The 25,042-nt window shown below is 43.5% G+C and overlaps 1 protein-coding gene across 1 annotated transcript in view; it reads right to left on the bottom strand.

Moving 5' to 3' along the window:
• The window catches only part of LOC8031753 (para-nitrobenzyl esterase), a 96,006-nt gene extending 77,924 nt beyond the window's left edge, over positions 1–18,082 (bottom strand). The window contains exon 1 of the mRNA XM_029973504.4: positions 17,675–18,082. Within this exon, the coding sequence (XP_029829364.4) occupies positions 17,675–18,082 (408 nt within the window). The remainder of the gene's footprint in view (positions 1–17,674) is intronic.
• Positions 18,083–25,042: the final 6,960 nt, after the last annotated feature.

The following is a 25,042-nucleotide window of genomic DNA, read 5'->3' as shown; positions in this document are numbered from 1 at the left end:
TGTACTTGAGTGTTTTTTCTCCCCCCCCCCCCCTTCCTTTATGTAATGCCCGGCAGGCCCTTTAAGGCTGAAATAAATTGTACAAACTGATGGTGTTATTGATGATGACAGCATGTGCTTTCTTTGGACATTCTGGACGTCCTACGCAGCGGCGAGCCACCTCGAGACGTCATATTTCTTGTTTCAGTAATGTCACATTGTTTGGTTTTATTTATTTTGTTTTTTATCAGTAGATAAAAAAAAAAGTAAGCACCTAAAACAAATAATTTCTGTTTTTATTTGTCTGCATCTGCGACATTGTTACGCAGGCTGTTAAAACTGGATCATCATGGCTAATATTTTGTGTTTCCGCCGACATTATCTGTAATTAATACTCAACTTTGAGAGAGCTATGTATTTACGCAAAATAATAGATGGATCAGTACGATTTAGGCAAATTGTGTTTTTAATACTCAGATATAAAACACGCCCGATGCGCTTCCATAAAACAAAACGACAAAAACGTTTAATACGCTAGTAATGCCACTCAATATAATGGCGTATCGGGGAAAAAATACAGTAAAGCTTTCTTGAAAGTAAAAACAAAAACCAAAAAAAAAAACGAACATTATCCTAATGAAACAAACTATGCACAAAACGCAATAATGCTATGCTCGAATGCCATGATATTTTTATTCCCATGCAAAATCACGGCAGAACATTTATCAATCTCCTATCCGTTCGTGGCAGCAAAGCAAATGCAGTAATGCCGATAACAAGCACGGTACTAAGCAGAAAAAAAAAGCAGTGTTCTCACTAGAGTTTTTTGCGAATGAATACTGACAACCATTGCGTCGTTTCTCCTTATATCTTTTACCAAAAATACACCAAAACTGAAACAAAACTTTATCGTACTTATTAGATACAGCGAGCTTCGACGTAGCAATTAGCCTAATTTCGCTTTTAATGTACGCCCCCGCCTTTCCCCGCTTTTTATCTTTCTCTCTTACGCGTCCTAAGCCAATACAAAAATCAATAATTAAGCCTCGTCACGCGGGGAAACCATTTTTTTACGCGAACGGTTGTCGAGCTCGGCCGCATCGCTCGCATCTCTAATTGTGTCGCGGAATTCCTATAGGGGCGAGGTTCTCAATCGGTATCCATTAAATCACTTCCCGAATTTTGTTCTTCAGTTCCCAGAGACGCGATACAATAGCGCTTACGCGCTACGCGGAATATTAGGGAGTTTCAGTGGGCCACAACTTTGAGCGCGGATAGTCCGTTCCGCTTTTAATCAGGTTAGAGTTGCACACAGAGAAGTGCCGTTTTCCGTTGTCAGTTCTTCGCTAGTGAATGGTCATACACACAGTTGTGCCTGAGCGCACCGCGGTCAGCTGGAGAAAGACGAATGCAGAACATTGCAAAGCGAGTTTGCGCGAACCTTGCAAGCAACAGTTGCGCTAAAACGCAGTCGACCACACGAAAGGGTCAGTATAGCACATATACTTATGATTCGGTGATTTCTCAGTTCTTCTTTTTTTGTGTGTGTGTGTGTTACGGTTGATAGTGGAGCTTGTTGGTACATACTTGTATATATATTTGACAGCTTGAACCAGGGGAATATATAGAGAAATTGTGACAGGAGAGAATAGACAGCTGACTACCAACGATTATTTAGTGGGAACTTCTTTTTCCTTGCGTGTTTTCAGACACCAACAAAAATTATTACATATTAAAACCTATTATACTAATATAATAATGCATGTGTATGTTTACAAAATTTTCACATTACCTAATCCTAAACTAATATTTTAAATTCACCCGCCACAAGCTCATACTGCCATTTTCTGGACCGTGATGCACCGTAGATATTGTCTCTCCTTTTTGTGAATAGTGATGGACGGGGTGCTGACGCACCCACTCGCTTGTTCTTCGATAGCAAGCGCCTCGAGCATCTCGCGCGTATGAGTATTGTTATTACTGGCTAGGATGGTTATGTCCTTGCACGCTGCACTGCAGTGGCAAGTCCTGCAATGAGCTGCAAGATGCCCTGCCGACGTTCCTTTAAGGGATGCTGCGTGCTCGCGGGCTCTGTCGTTAATGTATCGGCCCGTCTGGCCGATGTAGCACTTCCCGCATGAAAGGGGAATGTTGTAAACCACTCCTGTCATGCATGGTACATATTGTGTTCTGTGGGCAATGTCGCACGTTTTTTCTTTGCCTGTTCTGTTGTTAACTCGTCTGCACATGGAGTACGCTTTGTTAGGCGCGGAGCATACTACTTGGATCTCATTCCTCGCGGCGATCTTTTTCAATTTGTGCGTAATCCCGTGAACGTATGGTAGCACAGCGATCTTCCTTCGGGTTTCCTCTTTTACTTTTTTGCCCGACTTTGCACTCCTCAAGTTTCTGCAGATGGTCTCACAAACGGGTACCAAGATACTTGTTGGGTATCCCGAATTCCGTAATCGTGACATCTGTTTTTCAAAGCTCTGCCCTATCTGGTCTTTACATGATTTGTTTAAGGCAGATGCTCGAGGCGCTTGCTATCGAAGAACAAGCGAGTGGGTGCGTCAGCACCCCGTCCATCACTATTCACAAAAAGGAGAGACAATATCTACGGTGCATCACGGTCCAGAAAATGGCAGTATGAGCTTGTGGCGGGTGAATTTAAAATATTAGTTTAGGTTTAGGTAATGTGAAAATTTTGTAAACATCCACATGCATTATTATATTAGTATAATAGGTTTTAATATGTAATAATTTTTGTTGGTGTCTGAAAACACGCAAGGAAAAAGAAGTTCCCACTAAATAATCGTTGGTAGTCAGCTGTCTATTCTCTCCTGTCTCAATTTCTCTATATATTCCCCTGGTTCAAGCTGTCAAATATATATACAAGTATGTACCAACAAGCTCCACTATCAACCGTTACTCAGTTTCTTTCTAGTTATTTGAGCCCCTCCTTCCTACGCATTCAATCAATGGCCCCGCAGACTCTAAGCCATCTTATTGCCACCACCACGTGCCAAGGTAGGCTACTAGCACGTAGCATCAACAAGAATATCATCCTAGATGATGTAAGGCAAGTCTTCGGCCTTATAGCTCCGTCGCAGGGACATGCTATGCGAGTAAGCAAGATCCTCAGGTCAGAGACTTGGCGACAACAACGTCTTCTCACAGATTTTCTACGTGCCAAGTGTCCCCACTACAATGTTTTTATTAACCACCTGACTATCGCAAGGCATTCAACAGAGACCATGTGGACAACACAGTATCTCCCATATTTCAAGGAGCACCTGGCAAGGAAGGACAAGGAACATCCAAAAAGACAGGCCCTTCAAGTCATCGGAGATATCAGTATCTCAAATAAGGCGAGAAACATACTAGAACAAGGGCCGAAGTTTGCTATACCACCACGGCTACAGCCCATTGACAAGGTTGCCTGGGTCAGAAACATCGCATCCAAGGCTCAAGATGAGAGCGCTTCAAGCATAATCAGTGAAGGGATTGACTGCATCGCAAGCCAAAGAAGCTCAGCAAAAGCAAATAGGAGCTTTGGTACCACAGTACATGAGCTAATCAGAAAAGATCTTAAGCTCTGTGTTTCTGATAAGGAAGGCGGATTTGTGGTCTTAGATTCAGACGCATACGAAGAAAAAGCTTCTGCTGCAATGGCTAAGAACTTCATTCACGTGGAAGAAAAAAGAAGCAAGAAGTCTAAACCAGCAGCCCTGAAGCTACTTGATAACAACGAGCTTAACAGCCTCAGCACAAAAATAAAGAAAACGAAGAAGGGACACCTGCAAGTGTTTTTTTTTTTTTTTCAGCAAAAACACATAAGGAAGGCACACCGTTTCGGTCCATTGTGTCGGAAAGAGGAACCTGGCAAGTCCATTTGTCGACGTTCCTGGCGAAACAGTTGTCCTTGATAGAATCCGACGATCCGTACAGAATTAAGAATTCGGAACATTTAATGGAATATCTTAAGAAGAATGGAGAAAGCGTCACATCTGGATTTTCCATCGATATCCAAGATATGTATTACTCAATCCCACACAGAAGACTCATGGCAATTCTCCGATCCACCATCGAGGAGCAGGGCTCTACAGCGTTTCAGAATACTGCTGGACTAAGTGTGAGCACCTTCTTGGAACTATTAGGTGTATATTTGACTTCCACTGTAGTAGACTTTCAAGATCAACAATATGTGCAAAAGAGTGGAGTGTGTATTGGGTCTCGGGTAGCGCCGCAATTGTGTGACTTATTCCTGGGGGCATGCGGAAAGATCATCGCAAGTAATCTGACAGATACAAGGGTCACAGCCATCTTCCGATATGTGGACGATTTTTTAGTACTTTGTGCCACAGAAGGTGACGACCAGAGTGAAGAATGCAAGGATACTATTCTGCAAGTGTTTCAAGAAAGTTGCCCCGAATTGGTGTTCACGCATGAATCACCTGTGGACAAAAATATCAAATTCCTAGACCTCGCGCTAATTTTCCAACAAGGGCACGTTTGCTGGAGGTACGAACCCCGGTCAGCAAAAGGGTTTCTGCCGTTTACCTCTGGCCACTCAAGAACTATTAAGAGAGGTATTGCCAGCACGGCGTTAGTTTCTGCCTTAAACAAATCATGTAAACACCAGATAGGGCAGAGCTTTGAAAAACAGATGTCACATTTACGGAATTCGGGATACCCAACAAGTATCTTGGTACCCGTTTGTGAGACCATCTGCAGAAACTTGAGGAGTGCAAAGTCGGGCAAAAAAGTAAAAGAGGAAACCCGAAGGAAGATCGCTGTGCTACCATACGTTCACGGGATTACGCACAAATTGAAAAAGATCGCCGCGAGGAATGAGATCCAAGTAGTATGCTCCGCGCCTAACAAAGCGTACTCCATGTGCAGACGAGTTAACAACAGAACAGGCAAAGAAAAAACGTGCGACATTGCCCACAGAACACAATATGTACCATGCATGACAGGAGTGGTTTACAACATTCCCCTTTCATGCGGGAAGTGCTACATCGGCCAGACGGGCCGATGCATTAACGACAGAGCCCGCGAGCACGCAGCATCCCTTAAAGGAACGTCGGCAGGGCATCTTGCAGCTCATTGCAGGACTTGCCACTGCAGTGCAGCGTTCAAGGACATAACCATCCTAGCCAGTAATAACAATACTCATGCGCGCGAGATGCTCGAGGCGCTTGCTATCGAAGAACAAGCGAGTGGGTGCGTCAGCACCCCGTCCATCACTATTCACAAAAAGGAGAGACAATATCTACGGTGCATCACGGTCCAGAAAATGGCAGTATGAGCTTGTGGCGGGTGAATTTAAAATATTAGTTTAGGTTTAGGTAATGTGAAAATTTTGTAAACATACACATGCATTATTATATTAGTATAATAGGTTTTAATATGTAATAATTTTTGTTGGTGTCTGAAAACACGCAAGGAAAAAGAAGTTCCCACTAAATAATCGTTGGTAGTCAGCTGTCTATTCCCTCCTGTCTCAATTTCTCTATATATTCCCCTGGTTCAAGCTGTCAAATATATATACAAGTGTGTGTTTGTGCGGAGAGTAATTTTCGAAGTCTTTTTAAATAAAACTTAGAAATTTATCGGATTTTATTTTGTTAGATTCCCAATAAACGTCAGTACTTTGAAATAGCCAAACCCGTAGTCGCATAAAACCTTCAGCTTCCCTTCCTATCCTATGGAATCTACAGGTTCACATCTTTCACACAATTAAAAACACAGCCCCTCCTCCCACTACAAAAGTGCAACTATAGTCCATTGCAACTCAAGAAGGCAGGGCAAGGGTAAGACGGGCCGGGGAGGAGGAAGCCGACGGAACGCTGGAGAACAGAGGGGGAAAGCTCCTTCTCTCCTTAGCGTTCCGTCTGCTTCCACCTCCACGGCCCGTCTTACCCTCGCTCTACCTTCTTGAGCAGCAACGGACTATACTGCAGGGGTGGCCAAGCTGCGGCTCGCGGCCACGACTCGCTCCTCTAACCCTCCCGCTCCTCTGCCTCCCTTCAGGTCACAACGAGCACTTCCCCCGAAAGACAAATTGAACGCGTTTTAAATCGAAAGACATGTTGCGGTTCGATAGTCTTTTGCTACTGCTACCTTACGTACAGTTGGACTGCATTTGACTCAAATAGATTGAAAGTATAGTTTGAGTTTTGTGTATTGCTCCGGATGAAACTTTGCGCCCCCCCCCCCCCCCCCCCCTCTCCCCCGCGGCTCTTGGAAGTTTCGTTGTTTTGTTTGCGGCTCTTAGGCCAGGTCAGCCTGGCCACCCCAGGACTATAGAATAGATGATACTGGAGATCGGTACAATGGCTTTTGTCGTGGTCCAGGAGTACATTGGCCCATTGTACTCAACACATCTCGACGAGATAAACAGTAAATTTCTTGTCAATAACCTGAGATTAAAAAAAAGTGAAAGCCGTTTACAACTCTCTGTAACGCCGAATTGGAGCGCAGCGCTTGAGGACGGGGAGAGAAGGGTACTGAGGGCCACGTCTTCTAGGGGGGGGGGGTCACGTGACGTCGGGGGTGGGGTCACGTGACCCCCCCCCCCGAGAGCACGTGACCTGGGTGGGGTCACGTGACCTCGGGGGAGGGGGGGATCTATGGAGGGGGGAGTCACGTGTCCCCCTCCGAGGTCACGTGACCTCGGGGGAGGGGTCACGTGACCAAAACTTCCCCGCTAGATTTAGCGCGGAAATTTTTCCGCTAGATTTAACAGGGAAATTTTTCCACTAGATCTAGCGGGAAAATTTTCCGCTTAACTTAGCGGGGAAATTTTGCTGCTAAATTTAGCGGGGAAACTTTTCCGCTACATCTAGCGGGGAAATTTTTCCGCTAAATTTAGCGGGGAAATTTTTCAGCTAGATTTAGCGGGGAAATTTTTCCGCTTAATTTAGAGGGGAAATTTTCCGCTAGATTTAGCGGCGAAATTTTTCTGCTAGATTTAGCGGGGAAATTCTGCCGCTAGACTTAGCGGGGAAATGTTTCCGCTAGATTTAGCGGGGAAATTTTTTCGCTAGATTTAGCGGTGAAATTGTTCCGCTAGATTTAGCGGGGAAATTTTTCCGCTAGATTTAGCGGGGAAATTTACCCATAATGCACCGCGCGGTTACGCCGACGGCGACAGCGACGCCGACACCGCTCAAGCCGGAAACGGGCGCCTTAGAGCTACGCTCTAAAAAAAGTGTACTGGTTTTTGGTGTTTTGATGTGCTCTGACAAACTTTATTCTTAATATACCGTATTTTGTTCAAATGACCTCGAGATTCGGAGTTTTCGAATAGATCCGAATTGTCGAAAATTTTGTCGGCGAGTGTTTTTCTCAGTTTATTGGATTTTTCCTAAAACGCGGAACCCTACCTTAGGTATACAGGGTGTTTAAGATAAGTTGTGCCAAGACAAAAAGCTGGTTCACACTACGCTTGTCGAACCAATGCAGTACCTTTAACATACCTCTTGAGGAAGCTTATATATATATATATATATATATATATATATATATATATATATATATATATATATATATGTGTGTGTGTGTGTGTGTGTGTGGTGCCAAAGTGGCAAAGTACCTAATTCCCCAGAAAACATTCCAAATATTAATTTTCGCGCGAGATATTTAACACAAAAGTTGTAAAGTGTGTTGATTAATATCCCATCGTGTTGTTTTCATCAAGGGAGTCCCTCTGTATCTAAAGTTTTCGGAGTTTTAAAGCAAGCCGGAGAATGAGCGATATTTAAAAAGTCCCACGTGACTACGCACTAGCGAATTGCGATTCCTTGGCAACAGGGGAGTTTTTTTTTTTTTTTTTTAAATATCGTTTGCGTTTTTAATGTTTGAAAACATTAGGCACGCGAAAACTACCGAGATGCATAGGATCACGATCGATCGGACGTTCCTAAGCACAAGTTACAGCTTTTGCATTGGATGGTTCGCGCACAAGTCAGTATTTAAATAGTTGGCAAGTTAATATCTGGTAATTAGGTACTTTGGCCCATAGTTACAAATATATTTACTTGCTCAATAGCTCCGTGAACAATACTGCATCTCTTACACTCGCGTAGCATGCACCAGACTTTTGTTCAGACTTGTCACAAGTTATTTGAAACACCCTTATAGATGCCAGATACAAATATCTGGTTCCCATGCTTTTTATGTATATGTCTATCTGTCTCCGTGCCGTAAACAAATTCAATTTAATAATTGTACCCGAACAGAGAGTGCTATGGGCTGGTTTTCATGAGATAAAAGTAACTTTGCGAAAGAGCGTTACCAAAAACCGCCACACCGCCGCTACAGTTAGTTAAGCTTCGTGAGATTCACTAACAATTATCATTTGTTATAATGATATTTAAATCATTATATGGAACATACCAGTCCTTCCGCTGCACCACTTGACGTGTCTTCCTAATTTATACGTAGAATTAATATACACCTCATTTTGCTTTCGTTGGAACAAAAACACGTAAGTATATGCACGCATACTAAGTTTAATACGCGGGTTTGAAAATGAACAGCGCGAGACCCCCAGAGAGTTCCTTAAATCTTAACCTGAAAGTAGTGCGGCAAGTCTTCACCTTTGAAAAAAATGCTGAAATCGAAAAGTCGACGTTTTTGCAAGTAATGATGCACCAAAAGGAGGTAAAATATTATCCCATAAAATATTTGAAAACGGGATGCATTAATACAGCCTAATATTTAAAAAATTGATAAGAAACCCAGAACGTCAGGACAGCGGAAGTGCAAATAAAATAACATAAACTACTAAACTTTTAAACGAAAAAAGCTCGATGAATATTTTTAAAAGAAGTGTAAAACGAAGAAAATTGGATTGAACACCGGATAGGAAATCATAGCATTTAAATTGGCGTTCGTGTTTAATTAAAAAACTGACTTCTCTCCGCGATATAGGCGTCATTACGAGGCTTAGGAAAAGCTCTTTTATTCGCTCATTCAATATATATTCAAATCGCCTGCCGACGCGCCTATCGTAAATACGTGCCACAATCTTTTTCTTATTTAAAGCGAATACCAAGCAAGATATCAAAGTATAGATTAGAAATCATGTATATATATATATATATATATATATATATATATATATATATATATATATATACAACACGAGCACTTTTTCATCATATTGTACGTGGTCTCCAAGGAGGAAATAGATGAACATATGCAGATGAATGAACCGTGCTTAATCCAATGAGTCGAAGAATCAAAGTTTTTACGAACCTGCCGAAAGCGAAAATAACGGCGGGGCCAGGATCCTGGCTCCGCCGTTATTTCGCCCACGCGCTCGGCTTACCTTAAGGATCGTGCCATTTCATTTAGAATTTCTTTAGATTTTAGAATTTAGAATTTAGATTTAGAATTAGAAACAAAGCGTTCGTGCGTTTGGTGCGCCCTTTGCTGGCCTTCCGAAGCGGTGAACATGCGCGTGCTGGGCTGTGTCCTAGCACATGTAGGCTGTGATTCTCGTAAACATTCAAATGTAGAGAAAGGAATGAACTGCATTCCTATAAGTCAGATAGACGCTTGCTGTTCATAAAGATATTGCTAAAATAAAAATTAAATTAACTCTGTAACCGACAAGACAAGCATCAAGGCGCATTGAACAACGTACAAAATACAAAAATGCACTGTTCCTTTTCAAATAAAAATATTTCTTTTAAACAGTGCGTAAAGTACAAGAATACATAATAAAATTTTAATTCAAAATAAGATAACAAAATTTACTCTAGAAGTTTTGTAAACCTACATATATTTTCTTATCGTTGGAGTAGAATGCAACACGCTCAAACATTCATCCACGAGTGCACTATATACGATATTTTAATTAAAAGGAAGTTTTGGTTTTGCACAGCCTCCGTCAGCTGTAAATTTGCATGCCTCTCCTCAACGACATTAATATTTTTATATTTTTCAACATTTTTGAGCTATATATAACATGTCCCAGCAATATAATGAAATAAACACGTTTCCAACACCTCTCCTGTTAGAGAAAAGTGCACGCCAAATATTTGAAAAACTAGGAAATGGTACTATCGTATATTAATGGAGTTCAACACTTGCTCCCTGAACCTCTGTGATATTACGCATGAATAGCAGTGCGTCGAAATTCATGTCGCAACTCGGACTTGAACTTTGTTTAAACGTTTCACTAGTCTTCAACGCATCGGCCGCGTGAGTGGAACACTGAGAGTAGCCCGAGGTAGATTCGATGTCTCAAACAAATATAATGTTCATGAAAACAAAAGAAGAAATCACTGAAGCAATTGTGAATAAAAATGTGACAGCGCCAAATGCCTACTATATGGCTAGAATGTGCACTATTTTTCTCCATATTATTAGCGCTCCTCCTCGAACGGATGTTGTGGTCACAGCCGACTTGAGTCAGGGCTTGCCACTCTTAAGGCTGTTCCAGCTGCAGGAGGATACTCAATTCTTAGCACGCAGCTATGAAGTATGTAGCCCCACACTCAAGCCCCTAACTCTGAACTATTCCGAGCATAAGCGAAGATGTTTCAGGTGACACTAGTTCTCTCGGCACACAGCTCGCGCAAAAACACTTTTACGTGGCTGGCTCCAGTGCTGCCCATTGCAAAGCATTGCATTGTTGCGCATTTCTTTTTTCTCCCATGAAAATTAAAAAAAAAAAAAACTTTTCCCGACACTGTTCCTACACTGTACCACGGAGCACAAATTGCTGCCCATTGCAAAGGGGCCTTCAATCTTGAAGTTGTAAAAAAATGATCTCGATCGCTGGCGCCCGGAAAGCAGCTTTGCGTCTGCCCGGGTCGCTCGTCCGCCAGCCCACCGATGACATACATGGGTTGGGAAAAGTAGGGATTTCTCATTGTTGCCAGTAGTGAGTAGCCTCCTGGAACCCTCGCGCCAGGAGTAAATTGAAAAATTCTATAACTTTAGGGAAGATGTTTAATTTTATAAAATATTATGGCTACAGTTGAGAAACGGTTATTGATGCGGTCTGTTAATTGATTGGTAAAAACAAAACCCTAAAGGTTTTGTTTCTACCAACAACACCTTGCTCTCTCTGTAACGGGTTTTCAAAATGAAGTTGCACAACTCTACTGCGTTATGGTTCTAAGTTCCATTGACTGTGTAAATTTATTGACCTACTTACTATAAGCATCCCAAGCAAATTGGTGTCCCCTTTTGATTAAACTAGAAAACTTTGAAGTTAATTTGCCGCACAGATTACTTTTGTTTATACGCCAACTGCCACCAAATCGACGGGGCGCTCTTCGTATTACCTTCTGGACGTCTTGCGTTTTTTGTAGCAAGTCATATCGTTTCCGAATATGCACGCATTACGTCTTGATACGGTATAAAATTCCCTGTAAATTTGTTTACATTTTACGCCTCATTCAGCAACGAGTCAAATTGAAACTTTGCAGCGACCTTCATCTCCAAAGTTCTATATTGCGTGAAATCCAGTACTTATGAAGCGATCACTTAAATTTCTAGAAAACATTAAACGGACAATTCGGGGAGTGAATAACCTATTTTTTCTGTTAATTTTCACGCTAAATTTAGCCGGAAATCTAAATTGGTGTACACGTCATGTGACGTCAGGTTCGGTTGCGTTAAGATTTCCGCTAAATTTGGAAAATTGAATCGGTGTGTAGATCTTGTGACATTGCGTCACGTGACCTATTCACCGATCTAATTTGATGTCGCGTCCACTCAGGCCACGTGGTATTAATTTACCCGCCAAACGTGGCGGGGAAACTGAGTTGGTGTCTAGGTCTCGTTTCGTGACGATAGATAGGTCACCTGACTTCAAGTTTCCCGCTAAACTTAGCAGGGAAACGTAATTGGTGTTTAGATCGCGTGACGCCGATTTCCTCGCTAAATTTAACAGGAAATAGACGGGCGGACGGACCGAAATTTGGGATCGAAAATTCAGTAAAAAGAAAAAAAAAAAAAGAAATCATTTCGTGCTTTAAAACAACAAATAGACAAAGCAGGAATCTTTGACACGAATGTTTTTTAGGAACGCATTACCTGTATCCAGATGCGGGGTTTACCCAGAAACCACACGATTATTTGCACACAGGCAAAGTAGATGGGAGCACGAAATACTTCGTTTCCGAAGAGGCATTACATTTTCAAATATCGCATCTTGAATGTGTCATAAAAAAAAAGAGGAAAACTCCTACTATTTGAAGAACCACGGATCGGACCCACCGGCATGCATATTTCACGGCTTCAATTTTCGTGTATACCCTCCTATATTCTGAATAGGACATCGTATACTTGGGGACAATGGAACGCACACATCAAAAACCGGGGACTCGCTCACATATTCTTTTCAATTGCCTACACGTGCCTGCTCAACAGAACCGCCGCTACGAATCGTTATATCATGCCGAATGCGGAATGATAATATTTCATTCAAAATGGCTACGGCGCGCACTCGTTTTCAGCGCGAGAAGGAGCGAGAAAGCGCGAGATCATCGAAGGTGAAGGGGGAATAACGTCGTACTGAAATATAATGTGTATTACATAGGCACGGACTGCTTAAGAAAAGCGGGGCACGGAGAAAAATCGTCCTCGCGCATTTTCATTTCTGATTTTATTTTTTTCGCCATTAGTTTTGGCAGACGCCGCAGTTCCACTGGATGGAAAGCAATAAGAAGATGCTCGCCCGGATTCGCCACGCCTAGCATGTCCTACTCTCGCAGCGACTATGTCTACAAAGCAACGAGAAACCACCTAAAGTGGCTTGAGAAGTGGAATCCTTTTACGTAAAAAAGCGCACAAAAAAGTGATGAGAAATAAAATTCGGGGTCACGTAGTCACGTCACCGTGCACCGAGGGTTGGACTTTATAACCGCGGTAGTATCGATGAATTTTACGGTCATAGCATTGCTACGCCCTCCGTTTTTGCTGGAATCTGCTTGTGTGTTATCCTTCTCAACACCAATATGGCACGAGAAGTTAAAATGTCCCTATTTGTGGTTGCTTTTATTTGCCGAAAGAGTCGCGGTGTGGAAATGTAATTGCCGCAAAAGTAAAATAAATGCGAAGAGAGTGCATTTAACGCGTTATATGAGAAAAAAATGCCAAAATCAGAGAAAGGTAATCTTATGGCGAGTGCTAGATATGAGTAACGTGAGACGGTTCAATTAAGTTACGATGAAAGCGGCGAACGAGGCTTCAACTTAGGAAAGGAATCTGAAAATGCTCATCTCCTAAAAGCAACCTTTACTTCCTAATGCATCAAGCAGCCTTTTGAACGAAATACAACCATGGTTATTTGTTTTACGATTAAAAAACTGATATTCTTGTTTCATAAAATGTATAAGTAATCGTGCTGTATCTTTCATTAAACACTAATGTAGCTTAAGAGCAGTACGAGATAAAGAACACTGTACATCCAGCCTCGGAAACCAGGTATTACGATCGAGAGCCTGCTGTGAAATATTCATGCCGACAAATCAATTTCAGCGAGAGTCATTTGCATAAAGCGTTATTAAAGTACGGTCGCTCGAAACCGACATTTTAATTAGCGCGCAATTAATCTCAGAAAACATTTTTTACTTATATTACCAGCAACTGTATCGAACCGTAAAACTTTAAAAAAAAGAAAAATTTTGGGTAAGAGAAAAATACTTCAAAGAACTCGGAGTCCACGCAAATGAAAGGAATTCCCGGTGAAAAAAGGAAAGCAGAAACGGGCTCCACCCATTAATCACGAGAACACTCGGAAAAGAATGCGATAATATTAAAGAAATAAAATAAAAAGATACGCGGGAAAGCAAGACAAAAATTTGAATGCGTCCCCTAGTTTGGAGTCGATACCACTTCTCCCTGCAATGCGCTGTGTGATCATACATTACGCTAGGGGTCCCACTCAAGCCGAAACGAGGCCATTAAATCAGTCCATTACCCTGGTACAACGAATATCAAACCTTAATCAATTTCGCCGGAGGCCCGAGGGATTCGAGCACTTGAAGGTTTAGCGAACCCGTATTTCTTTTTATACCTTTTGGTTCTCAAGAAAATAAAATTATCATACAAAAACTATGTAATTCTTGGGTGATCTCTAAAAGTCGATGAAGCTTCAGTGTTCTCATTTCATTTCACGCTGACTACCAAAACTCCAAGGTTGATTAATTTGAGGCTCTAAATTTATTTGTGTTTGGAGTTGGTACCAGAAGAAGGGGCGGGGTGCCAGTTAGATTTTTTTTTTCGTTTTATTTCCGCTTTTTAGACATTTCGTTCCTAGTAAGTTTTATTCTCCTCAAGATGCATTAAGTTTCTTGTGGTTTACTCGGTGAAAGGGGCAGTTTTACAAATCCCCGTTTGACAAAATCTATGTCGCTGACAGTTCATAGTCGAAACTTCGCCATACGCATGGCGAAGCTTTGACTACAAATTAAAAATTGCATAACATTTTGTTCGAAGTCTTGAAACTAATAATAATAATAATACTAATAATAATAATAATAATAATAATAATAATAATAATAATTTTATAAGGATTATCTGCATGGTACAAAACCAGGCCCACGAAAGCACGTGACTGTTTCGCGGGGATGAATCTTCCATCTAGCGAACAGGGCAAGCGCGGGGCTGCTGATTGGATGGCAGTGCCAAGTCAGCGTTCGGCTGGGGCTCGTGTTTTCTCTGATTGGATGGGAGTGTGAACCGAATGATGACGCATTTGCCTTTATTGGTGGCGCGCGCCTCCGCGAGGACCACGTCCGAGCGGATATGAACATGCACGCGTTGTTATTGGTGCACCGTGAGTGACGTCATTCCTGACGACCGACGAGCTGCAATATTTTGATCGGTGGCTTCAACCAACGTTAACAAACGTGATATTATGACGCCACTCGCTTGCTACGTGTTGCCGTCCCCTTTATTATCGCAAGAAATGTACGCGCAAAACTGAAGCGGATGCCTTTTTTATTTTGTTTTTACGTTAACGCCTGTTATGTTTTCTCAGTACATTACGTCTTTTAGTATGAATTTTGTCGGTCCATTACATATCGCGAAAAACACACGCGAATCCCAAAATAAAAGTACTGAATTGGAAACGAATTTTTATCGATGAAAACGCAATTATCCAAGAAGAAACAAACACGCCACAGCAACGGCAGCGAGCGTGGCGAACTTTTAAAATGCGCCCACTAGCACGCCATCCCCTGCCTGACAACCACTTTACACGCAAGCGGGGCACACTACAAGCTTTCCACGCCGTCGGATCGCTCGGACCGTTAGGGCCTCGCTTTCTTTTCTCGAACAAAATTTTCAAACCGCCTTAAATTTCAGAACAAGAACGATAACCACACACACACAAAAAAGCAAACTCAATAGAGAAGGCACAGTGGAGGGAAGAAAGTAAGGATTGTAACAAAATTAAAAAAAATGCAACGTACTTTCTTGCTTCGGTGCGGTACAACTAGTTGTTTGTATGTAAACACGGCTTGCAGCCAACCACAGTCACTACTCCGCATCGCAGGTGCTGGGTAGAGGCGGAGAGAGTGAGGAGAGCACCGTCCAGCGTTGCACGCGAGAATGGATGAGCGTGCGGTACCACCTTCCGCTTTCTCGGCCGGACGTTCGATTTTCAAGCGCAATCAATTCCGTCGCGCCGTCGCCTGCGACCGACCTTTTCCGCCGTCGTTTCCCTTTCCGGTTCAATGTTTTCACTCTCCTTCTTTCTGTTCATCTCTCTCTTTCTCTTTCTTTCAGGAAGACGATTTAACGGTCTGAACTTTAAACTCGAAACAACGTGAAATTCCAACGGGGATCGGATAAAACGCCCGCGTCATTTGCCAGTTTGAAACAAACATTGATTTGTCAAGGCATACAATAATTGTTCTTTTTTTTTTTTTGTTGGAAGGAAGAACCGATAAAAAGAAAGCTACCTGCGTATCTCTCCTCACTCTTGAGACTGCATATCAGTGCTTCACAACATGGATGGCGCAAAGACACTGCCAAAGACAACCTATAATGGAACTATCAAGAGCAGGGATCTCCAACACGCGCGGCCCACGGGCCGCATGCGGCCCGCGCCTGACTAGGATGCGGCCCGCAGGCAACCGGCTTTGAGCCCGGGCCCGCTCCCATGTCTCGAGCGCTTGAGATGGTACGCATCATAATGATCTCATGTCGCCGATTCATTTCCGCTCCAAACTTAGCTACGCTGTAATGACGTATTCACATAGTTTATACTATTTTGTTTTTATTTGCTTCGTGGTTTGTTTTAATTTTTTCTTTCCAGCTTTTTGTTATGTAAAAAGAAAAACACCTGCATGACAATGGACTTGTTCGCTAAATTGCCCGAACTCAAGGAGAGTGCGCGAGTGTTCTTACACGCGCTGCGCGTACTGCCTCCTGCAGCAGTAACCGTTTAAAAAGTAAAAAAATCATTACAATTTGAACTTCGCACGCGTGTTCATGAACGTCTAAATTTGGTTGTCTACTTCGTGTATTTAATACGCATAAGGCGAACGCGCGCCAGTTCGTGTACTTACATTCCGAGCAATTCTTTTGATGCTTGGATAATTTGGAAACAAAGTATATTTTGCTACCAGGCTCCAACTGCGAGCTGTTTGCTCAAGGACGCACCTAGACTGAAAGGACTTCCTATCACCAGGAACAACTGTCAAGGATAAAGCTATGAGTTCAAGATTCTCGCATCCAGAAAATATCACCCTTAAAATACGACTGCTGCTGCAAATATTAACAAGAAAGCAAGAAGTTGCATATGAAGATTTTTTTTAGACAACCTTTCGTCCAAGTCTCTTTTGATTTGGGAAACGGGAACGACACTTCGTTTTCTCTCTAGTTCAACTAAAATACTAGCTCGCGATCTATTTCTTGTTATGTGACAACCAGAATTATCACGTGTGGGCCTATAAAGTAAAACAAAAAGTAGTCCTATAAACAAATGAAAGCTAAAGATGTTCACAACTGCAAGTTTACAAAACACAGAAAGTGCAAGATCAAAAAGGTCGACCCCCCCCCCGCCCCTTCTGGCTTACGGTGCCCTGCGACCTTTCTCGGCTGGGCTATCCGGCCCCCAAAACCCAAATGAGTTTCACACCGCCGATCTAGAGGAAAGCTGTTGGAGAATTCGGCACCTTGCAGGCAATTCCGGAGAAAATAAAAATGTGCTCCTAGTAATGTTCGCGTTTGCTTATATGCATATCTGAGTTTCAACCTGTGTGTTTGTGCGTGTTTGTGTGCGCGTGTGCGGAAACTCATACACGGACACGGTCTAATTATGCACCCGTCACGTACACACACAAACTATACACTTCCCAGACGCCCAGCGTATTTTGACGAAGTCCAGCGAATTTTACCGTGAGATCGGGAATACATTTCACGATTTTCTCAAACCCTTTGTTTTGCCTTTCTAAACCAGACGTCAAGCGCTAACGATTGAATTCCCGTTGTTCCAGCGATACTCAGTTTCATCATTGTGTGTGATGTTGAATGTGTATCCGCTAAAATAAATGCGTCTGTACACACTTTTTCGGGCTTTCATCACCTGAGCTAAAATTGCCGAGTCACTGTGCGTGGACACGTGCGCGGCGTCTGATATTCAGTGGAAGCTCTCTTCTTCGCATGCTCGAAACGCGTATATTAAGAAAAAAAGGGGAAAAAGAACACTCACCTTGAAGACAAAAGCTCCGTCTTCGAGGACGCCCGCCACCTCTCCACAGCCCACGGACCGGACACGGACCACACTATCGATGACCCCCCCTCCCGACGACGACGCGGTGGAACCCCCGTCGACCGTGGAGTCGGACGAATTGTTCGCGGGGCTGGCGGTGGACGCGAGCAGGGCAGCAGCCACCGTCACGAGCACTGCGAGAGTCACCAGGGTGGTGATGGCCGCCACTGCGCACATCTTGGAGGCGTTGCGCAATGTCCAGGAGGAACGAGTGCGATGCCCTTCTTCTACGAGATGGCTGGCGGGGAGAGCGGGACCGCCGAAGGAGTCTGGCTCTGGATAACGTAGGAGGTCGTCCTCGTCGTTTAGGTGGCTGTATGGTCGATGCGCGCTTCGCAGCAGGGACATGCTAGTGTGGGCAGACCAGGGACGTCCTCTCCTACGCCGCACCGGCGTCCAGTGCCATCCTCGACGTGGTTACACGTCTTGAGCTCTGGAAGGAGGGGAGAAACGCAACAGTATGAATTGAAATCTGTCTGATGGAATCTTAAAAAAAAATACCTTATAGTTTTTACCTTTACATTCGTCATTTAGAGCGTCACGGATCTCTGTTGTGAACCATCAGCGCTACAGAAGACATCCAAGTATCACCAACATGTGCTTTGAGTATATTTGGCACTTTTTTTTTTCGTTAATAAATACGTATCAACATGCCAACGACCACAAGACGTAATCTATTTCTGATGCTTTTCCTGTAAGAAAGTAGTGATAAACATTGTTACTCCAAACCTATGGACATTGTTTTTGTTCAGGTTTCACTTTTGGAGACTAAAATTAGACTTCACAATTAAACCACTCTCGTTGGCTAAAAAGAAAAAAAAAATCAGAGCTTACTGCTTTGATATATAAATCACTTCTTAAGATGAAAGATTGGGTGAGTTGGCTGTTCATACTTATAATTTACAGCGCACAAGAACAATTCACACTCGAACACGCGCACCAGTTATAGCCAATCACTCATACAGCGCTGTGTGCTGAATGTTGCTAAATGAATGGGCTGAATGCTGAATGGTGTGCGTGTTTAAGTGTGAACTATTTTTGTACGCTGTAAGTTATAAACATAAAAATTACATTTTTATACACATTAAATAAACGAACAGACTCAACTGATTTCTGCATATTTCCTTGTGATGATGTTTGGTTTAGGAGAAAATAAAGCATTAAATTTCAGCTTAAACTCACAGATTGTAGGCCGCCACAACACAACGAGAGACAGTGTGTGTACCTGTGGAATCATTTTTCACGAACATTACATCAGCACTAGGCAAGGCCACGCGTCCACTCCCAAACTTTCTATAACAATGCCACTACATTACTGGGAGGTCTTATAAATTACCACATAGACAGATCTTGTCAATGCATTTTAAAATTAAAAGTGTCAAGACCCTTTTTATTTGTGATACTTAATATAACGTTCTTCCATGGGCCTATTAAGCTGATACTTACCAGAAATAACTGGCCGTACTTCCATTGTGTAGTAGAGCTACAAACAAATATAAAGAATGTCTAACTTTCACGGAAGGAATGATCAGCGCAACAAAAAGGATGGTGCAATACCTTTTTCTTCATTTTCTTGTAAGACTTTTCATCAAAGATTTGCGGTTGTGACCATCAGCGCTCTGTCTGTGTCTTTCTTCATCGGGTCCCTCGTCTTTTTTTTGTTTTAAGTTTCCAAAGTTCTGCGTAATATTGCCGCGTGGATGACCGAGAAGGAACGTTTCTGTGTACTCCTAGAAGATTCGTGTTTCTTCTTACCGTGAGTGGAAAATATAAGAAGAACAGAATGATCTTGCCTAGTCAGTCTCGCCCTAGCTCACTCCCGGAAATTCTAGGTCGAATGTTTGAGATGCCGAGAGTAGTAGACAAGGAGCCGACCGTGGTCTTGCCGACTAAGATTATACCGACATTCACAGTCGCGCTAGCCACCTCACACGCAGACGCACCGTCGCTCGCCGCAGCCGCCGTCGACGCTCGTTGCCGTCGACGACGCTCGTTGCTGCTTTCTCGACGTTTGTTTTTCCCTTTTGTTTCTGGCACAAGTTTGCCGATTAAAACATTTATTTTCAGTTCGTTATTCATCGTCCCTTCGTTTTCATCCGCGACAATATTTTATCGTCAAGCTTGTAATCTTCCCGACAGGGCGGATGTTAAGTTTCTTAAGCCATCGGCTGTAGTTAGTTAACACATTAAAGTAGCATTTTCATTTTGATCGATCGCCTTTCGTACCATGAAAAATGTTTTGTTTTCCTGTGTGACTTAGACCTAGCGGTAGAGGCGCCCGACTACGACATATGCTGCGGAAACGCCCATCAGCAGATCTTTCACATTTCCTTCTTGCTCATCATTAATCCCATTGTTTTATCGCTAAATTCTCGCTAACTATCACGAAGTGCCGGCTCGTTTACTATACGCGTTCTACAGCGATCACTACTGTGACACCGAAGAGAGAACAAGACAGACCCCATGTCAAACATGGATGACGTTCGATTCGATAAACGGCTTCGAAATATACTGTGACGTCAAGCTGGTAGAAAAAAGTGACAAATACTTTCGTGAGAAAGGAAAATAAGTTGGCGTTTGCCGAGCTGAAACAAAACTCTGAAAGGTCCAAAAGTTTATTCGACTGTCTAAAGGGAACTTTACTTCCCTCTCGATGAAGGCAGTCTTTTGTTGCCAAGTGGAACAAAAAAAAAACATCCGAAACTTTTCCCGAAGCAACCTTGTCTTTGACACCATTCCGGCCAAGTGAGGTTGAGGCGACTCTAAATGTAAATCAGTGTCGCCGTTTGAGAAATGGCCGCCCTGGGCTTTAGGGGTTCAAACGACCCGCCCTAAAGACACACACACAAATACTTCTCAAACTCGCTTCGTTTTAGACAACAACAAACAAACCTAAAGTATCTACAAAGACGGTAAACAAAGAGGTCGCATTTTTATGTCCTGTCGCAGCTGTCGGTGTTGGCGGGTGTTTTTGTGTTGTGTACTTTGTTCCCGTCCGCCTTTGTCTGGCTGTCTAGCTATATCTGGGCTGCCGAAGTTTGATGCTCGCGTGTCTGCCCTCGCTATTTATTTTTATGTCCGCTTGCTTTCTTCGGTTTAGATTGTTCCTCGACGACGCGACTTCCAATTCATTTTTACGGGACGGCGCGGGGCATGACGCCGCCATCGTACGCTTTTTTCTACTAACATATTTTGTTTTCGTAAATGTATCATGAAGCGGATGGATCCTATATAGAGCCGTCCGCGGCACCAGACATTGTCGTTATACTCGGCGTATTCTGCTGCCGTTGCGAGGCACCAACTTCAAAGATGGAAGTGCAAAGCAAGAACGTGAAAGGCCTTGGTAGATTGCCCACATATCTTATATATGTGGCCATATATTTATATTTTGGGTTCGAAGTTGTTAAAAGAAACAGTTTTCAAACTATATAGCTGCGTGGCGTGATGAAACCCGAGACCGGATATTTCCATTCCAATCACGTTCAGCTTTGTGTTATTATTATTTGCTTTTCTTTGATACATGTCAGTTGCTATTACGATTCCAAAATAAAAGTTAACCTTTTACGTCAAGCGGTGCAGTTGTGGGGCTTCGCCAAAAATTGGATTTCGAGTGTGGATACGTTATGTGGCGTTCAGGCGCTTCTCTTAAATTTTTTCGTCATCGTAACGTGCTTCATTAGAAAGAAGAGCACACTCAGAGTGGAAGCAGACTGGAAATCATATTTGAACATACCAGAAACGTGCAAAGAAAGTCATATACGACGTCAGAGTTCGTCTGCTTCTTGCTAACCTCGGGCGTTTGTTTACTCCCCAAATGCGCCCACGTACTTTTAAATCCTTCTGACCTTAACCAATGATTGTCATAAGCATTGCTGCTTCGTCATCTCGCGTTTTCTATGTTGCCCGTTGATTGGTGTGCCTTTCTTAGTGTTTCGATGCGCCAAAGACACATTTTTGAAAAAGTTACTGGCCATCTGAGTATCATCTCTTGAAGTATGAGCTCGTCGCCTTTCACCATGGTGCCATTAACAAAGGTGACGCTCGAGGCAAACTCGGAAACAACAGGACGAAAACGAGTGCTTGAGAAAAATGAAAGAGAAACAAAAAGAGAGGAACGCAGACAGAAGAAGAACTGTGGAAAAAAGCCAAAATACACGTACCAAAAAAAAAAAAAGAAAAAGAAAATTCAAGGAGTGAACACTTTTGGTTGGTTTCTGGCAATAGTGCAGAAAAAAAAGCGAAGACCAGAGAGTGCTCTTCTTTTTTCCCCACCTAAAAATACAACGCAAGACAAACTTCTGGAACCGTTGTGTCGGACAGAAGGAAATTAAAACAGAAAAAAGAGAAAACGGAAAGGGATCTCTTCTCGAGAGGAACGGGAACAGGGAACACACACTGACGGTCTCCCAAAGGAAAGCTGCTCGGAGAAAAACCCGGTAAGCAGAAAACCGTTCGACAGCCTTCCCTCGGACGTGATCGGGGACTCCAAACACGACAGTGTCTCTTTGTCGCCTCTCCGTCGCCCGTTCCTGTCCCCTCCTCTCCCTTCCCTATTCCTTTCCCGTTTCTTCCTTTTTTTCCCCTCGTTCTCACCACTGTCTATTCGCACCGTCGTCGCTGCGTCACCATCTTCCAAAACACCAACTCAACTCTCCTGCGTCATGTCCCTGCAGAGGCGCTGCTGTCGGCACTGCGCTTGCGCAGACGCTATACTGCACAACGCTTTAGTCATAGAATGAATAAACGAGAACTAGAGAAGTGTCCATACAGCAAGATTCGTTTGACCTCTACACTTCGTTTCAGCTCAAAGGCAGCCCCAGCCGACGCTACGAGCTGAGGGGACCAATCGGACAGTGTCAAAAGTGCCCCGTCATGGTGTTCGTCATGTTTTTGTATGTGCTGTATTATTGCTGAACCTATCACAAAAAAAGGCCAGTTTTTGTTCCTATTCCCTTGTAGCGTCGGCTGCGTTTGGACCCAGGCTGAAACGAAGCATAAGCGCTGCCATTTTTCCCTACTGGGATGTAAGAGGAGCTACAGGGATCAAACGAGCAGCGCCAAAAGTGCGAGCCACTGGGCCTTCTCTGTTCGTGATTGGTTCAGCGATGATAGAACACGTACAGAAACATTCGTCCGATTGGTCTCAATGCATCAGCGCGTAGCGTCTGCTGCGCCTGGGCTTATAAGGCGAAACGAAGTATAGCTAGCTGCCTTTAGTAGCGTACGCAGGAGAATGGTTTGAGGGGTCAAATTCCCCCCCCCCCCCCTTTCCCCCTCCCTCGAAAATAGTTCCTGGCTACGCCACTGGCTGTTTTTTGCTGAATATCAGGCTCCGCGCTATCGTGCACAGCCCAATGACTCGGCATTTTTCGCAGATCGTTTTCTCCCTCCCACAAAGCTTTCCGCAACCTGCTAAGAGATTCGGAACTATGCAGGAAAGGCTAGCGGCGCGCAAGCGCCGTATCAGCGGCTTTGTTGTGAAAAGCATAAAAAGGAAGGAAAAAGCGGTCTAAAAAACACAATCTTCCTCTTAAGACTGATTTATTTTGCGTCTGGATGTGATCGATCGCATTGCGACTGACGTTTCCGCTTGGGGACATCTACACTCGTGTTCACCTCAAGAACCGTAGTAAAAAAGTAGTCTGGATCTTCGCGGAGTACTACTAACTTTACCCTTGATGTGGAGAATGAAGATGCATGTAGGTGCATTTTAGATTAGATATGTGATGCCTTATCAAGACATACACGTTTCAAACACCAAAAAGCATCCCTTCTTCTTCCAACCAACTAGATCATGTAAGAACTACTTCGCACAGCGTATGAACAATCCGCAAAACTTCCTTTTTTTTTTTCTTTTTTTCTTGGGGGGAAGACATGTATGGATGAGAAAATGCACGATCGCCATCTTTCGTGTAGCCCTCGAACACATTCAATGTCTGTACATTTTACGCGCGATTATTTTTACTTTTTTTTTACCATCTGCTTAAAATAATTCTGGCGATGACAAAAAGAGACAGTTTCTCAGATATAATGGGTATATTTCTGATCTTGCCAATAGAGCAAATCTTCCCGTGCCTGCGACTCAAGTTGTGCAAATAAAACGAGCAAGACCTAAACGGGTTCCCCAGCGTTGTCAAGTACTGCCGTTTTGAGAACGCTAAATTAACGCGACTAATCAGCTGCGACGTTTCATGTGCCCATCTTTTATTTCGAATTTCTTTTTTAAGAGCTTAGCTTTTAAGCGCGATCCAAGCCAACGCGCTTTGTGCGCACGTAAGCTGTGCGCTTCCCGGAAATTGCGTATTTCGTGACGTCGCGCTGATTCCTTGCGCCTTGCGGCGCACATAAGAAAGTTGGATGAATTCAAGTTTTTCTGAAGGCGCACGAAAACGCGATGTGACGTCGCAGGGCGATCCTTTCCCGGCCAATAGGTGGAGGGCAGCAGTTCCGGCTCTGCTAGGTGGCGTAAGCTACCGCCCGATCCAAAGGGCTCAGCCGTTTCCATCCATCCATCCATCCATCTGCGTTTCTTCACGGCGCAGATGCTCTCCGCTCGCCCGAAGTCGCAACGTCCTAACCAACGCGCATAGTTGTGACTCAGAAAGCGCCCCGGAAACAGCAAAAACGTCACGAAATACGCAATTTCCGGGAAGCGCACGGCCCACGCGCGCACAAAACGCGTTGGTTTGGATCGCGCTTTAAGGTGCCCGTTTTCAGATTGAGCGGCGTCGCCGTCGGCGTAACCCTACGTTGCATTATGAGACGTTTCTCACAATGAAGCCACACGTGACGTCACGTGTGACGTCACATGAATGAATGTGACGTCACTTAAAATTTGGCAGGAAATTCTTTTTCGTCACTTAAATTTGGCGGGAACATATTTTCGCTAAATTTAGAGGAAAAATTGTTTCTCGAAGTGTAGCGGGAAAACTTCACCCTCGTGACGTCATGTGTGACGTCACGTGAATGAATGTGACGTCACGGGAAACTCAGCGGAAAAATGTCCCTGCTAAAATTGGTGGGGAAATTGACGTCTCGTGACCACAAGAGAACTTCAGCTTCCCCGCTAAGTTAAGCGGGAATATTTCCCCGCTATACTTAGCGAGGAAATTTTTGCTAAATTTAGCGGGAAATTTAGCGAAACTTTTTCGCTAAATGGGAGCGGAGCGAGAGAGGAGGTGGGGAAGGGGAGGAGGGGCATACCCTTTCCTCCGCACCCTCCCCCCTCCTCCTCAAGAGCATGGGCTCTAATTTGGCATTCCACAGAATTGTAAACGTATTTCATTTTTTGACTGTATGCCACCTTTC

Source organism: Ixodes scapularis, unplaced genomic scaffold (assembly GCF_016920785.2).
Source record: "Ixodes scapularis isolate PalLabHiFi unplaced genomic scaffold, ASM1692078v2 PGA_scaffold7__128_contigs__length_106722199, whole genome shotgun sequence".
In the NCBI taxonomy this organism is placed as follows: Eukaryota; Metazoa; Arthropoda; class Arachnida; order Ixodida; family Ixodidae; genus Ixodes; species Ixodes scapularis.
This window is presented reverse-complemented; position numbering and strand designations above follow the sequence as displayed.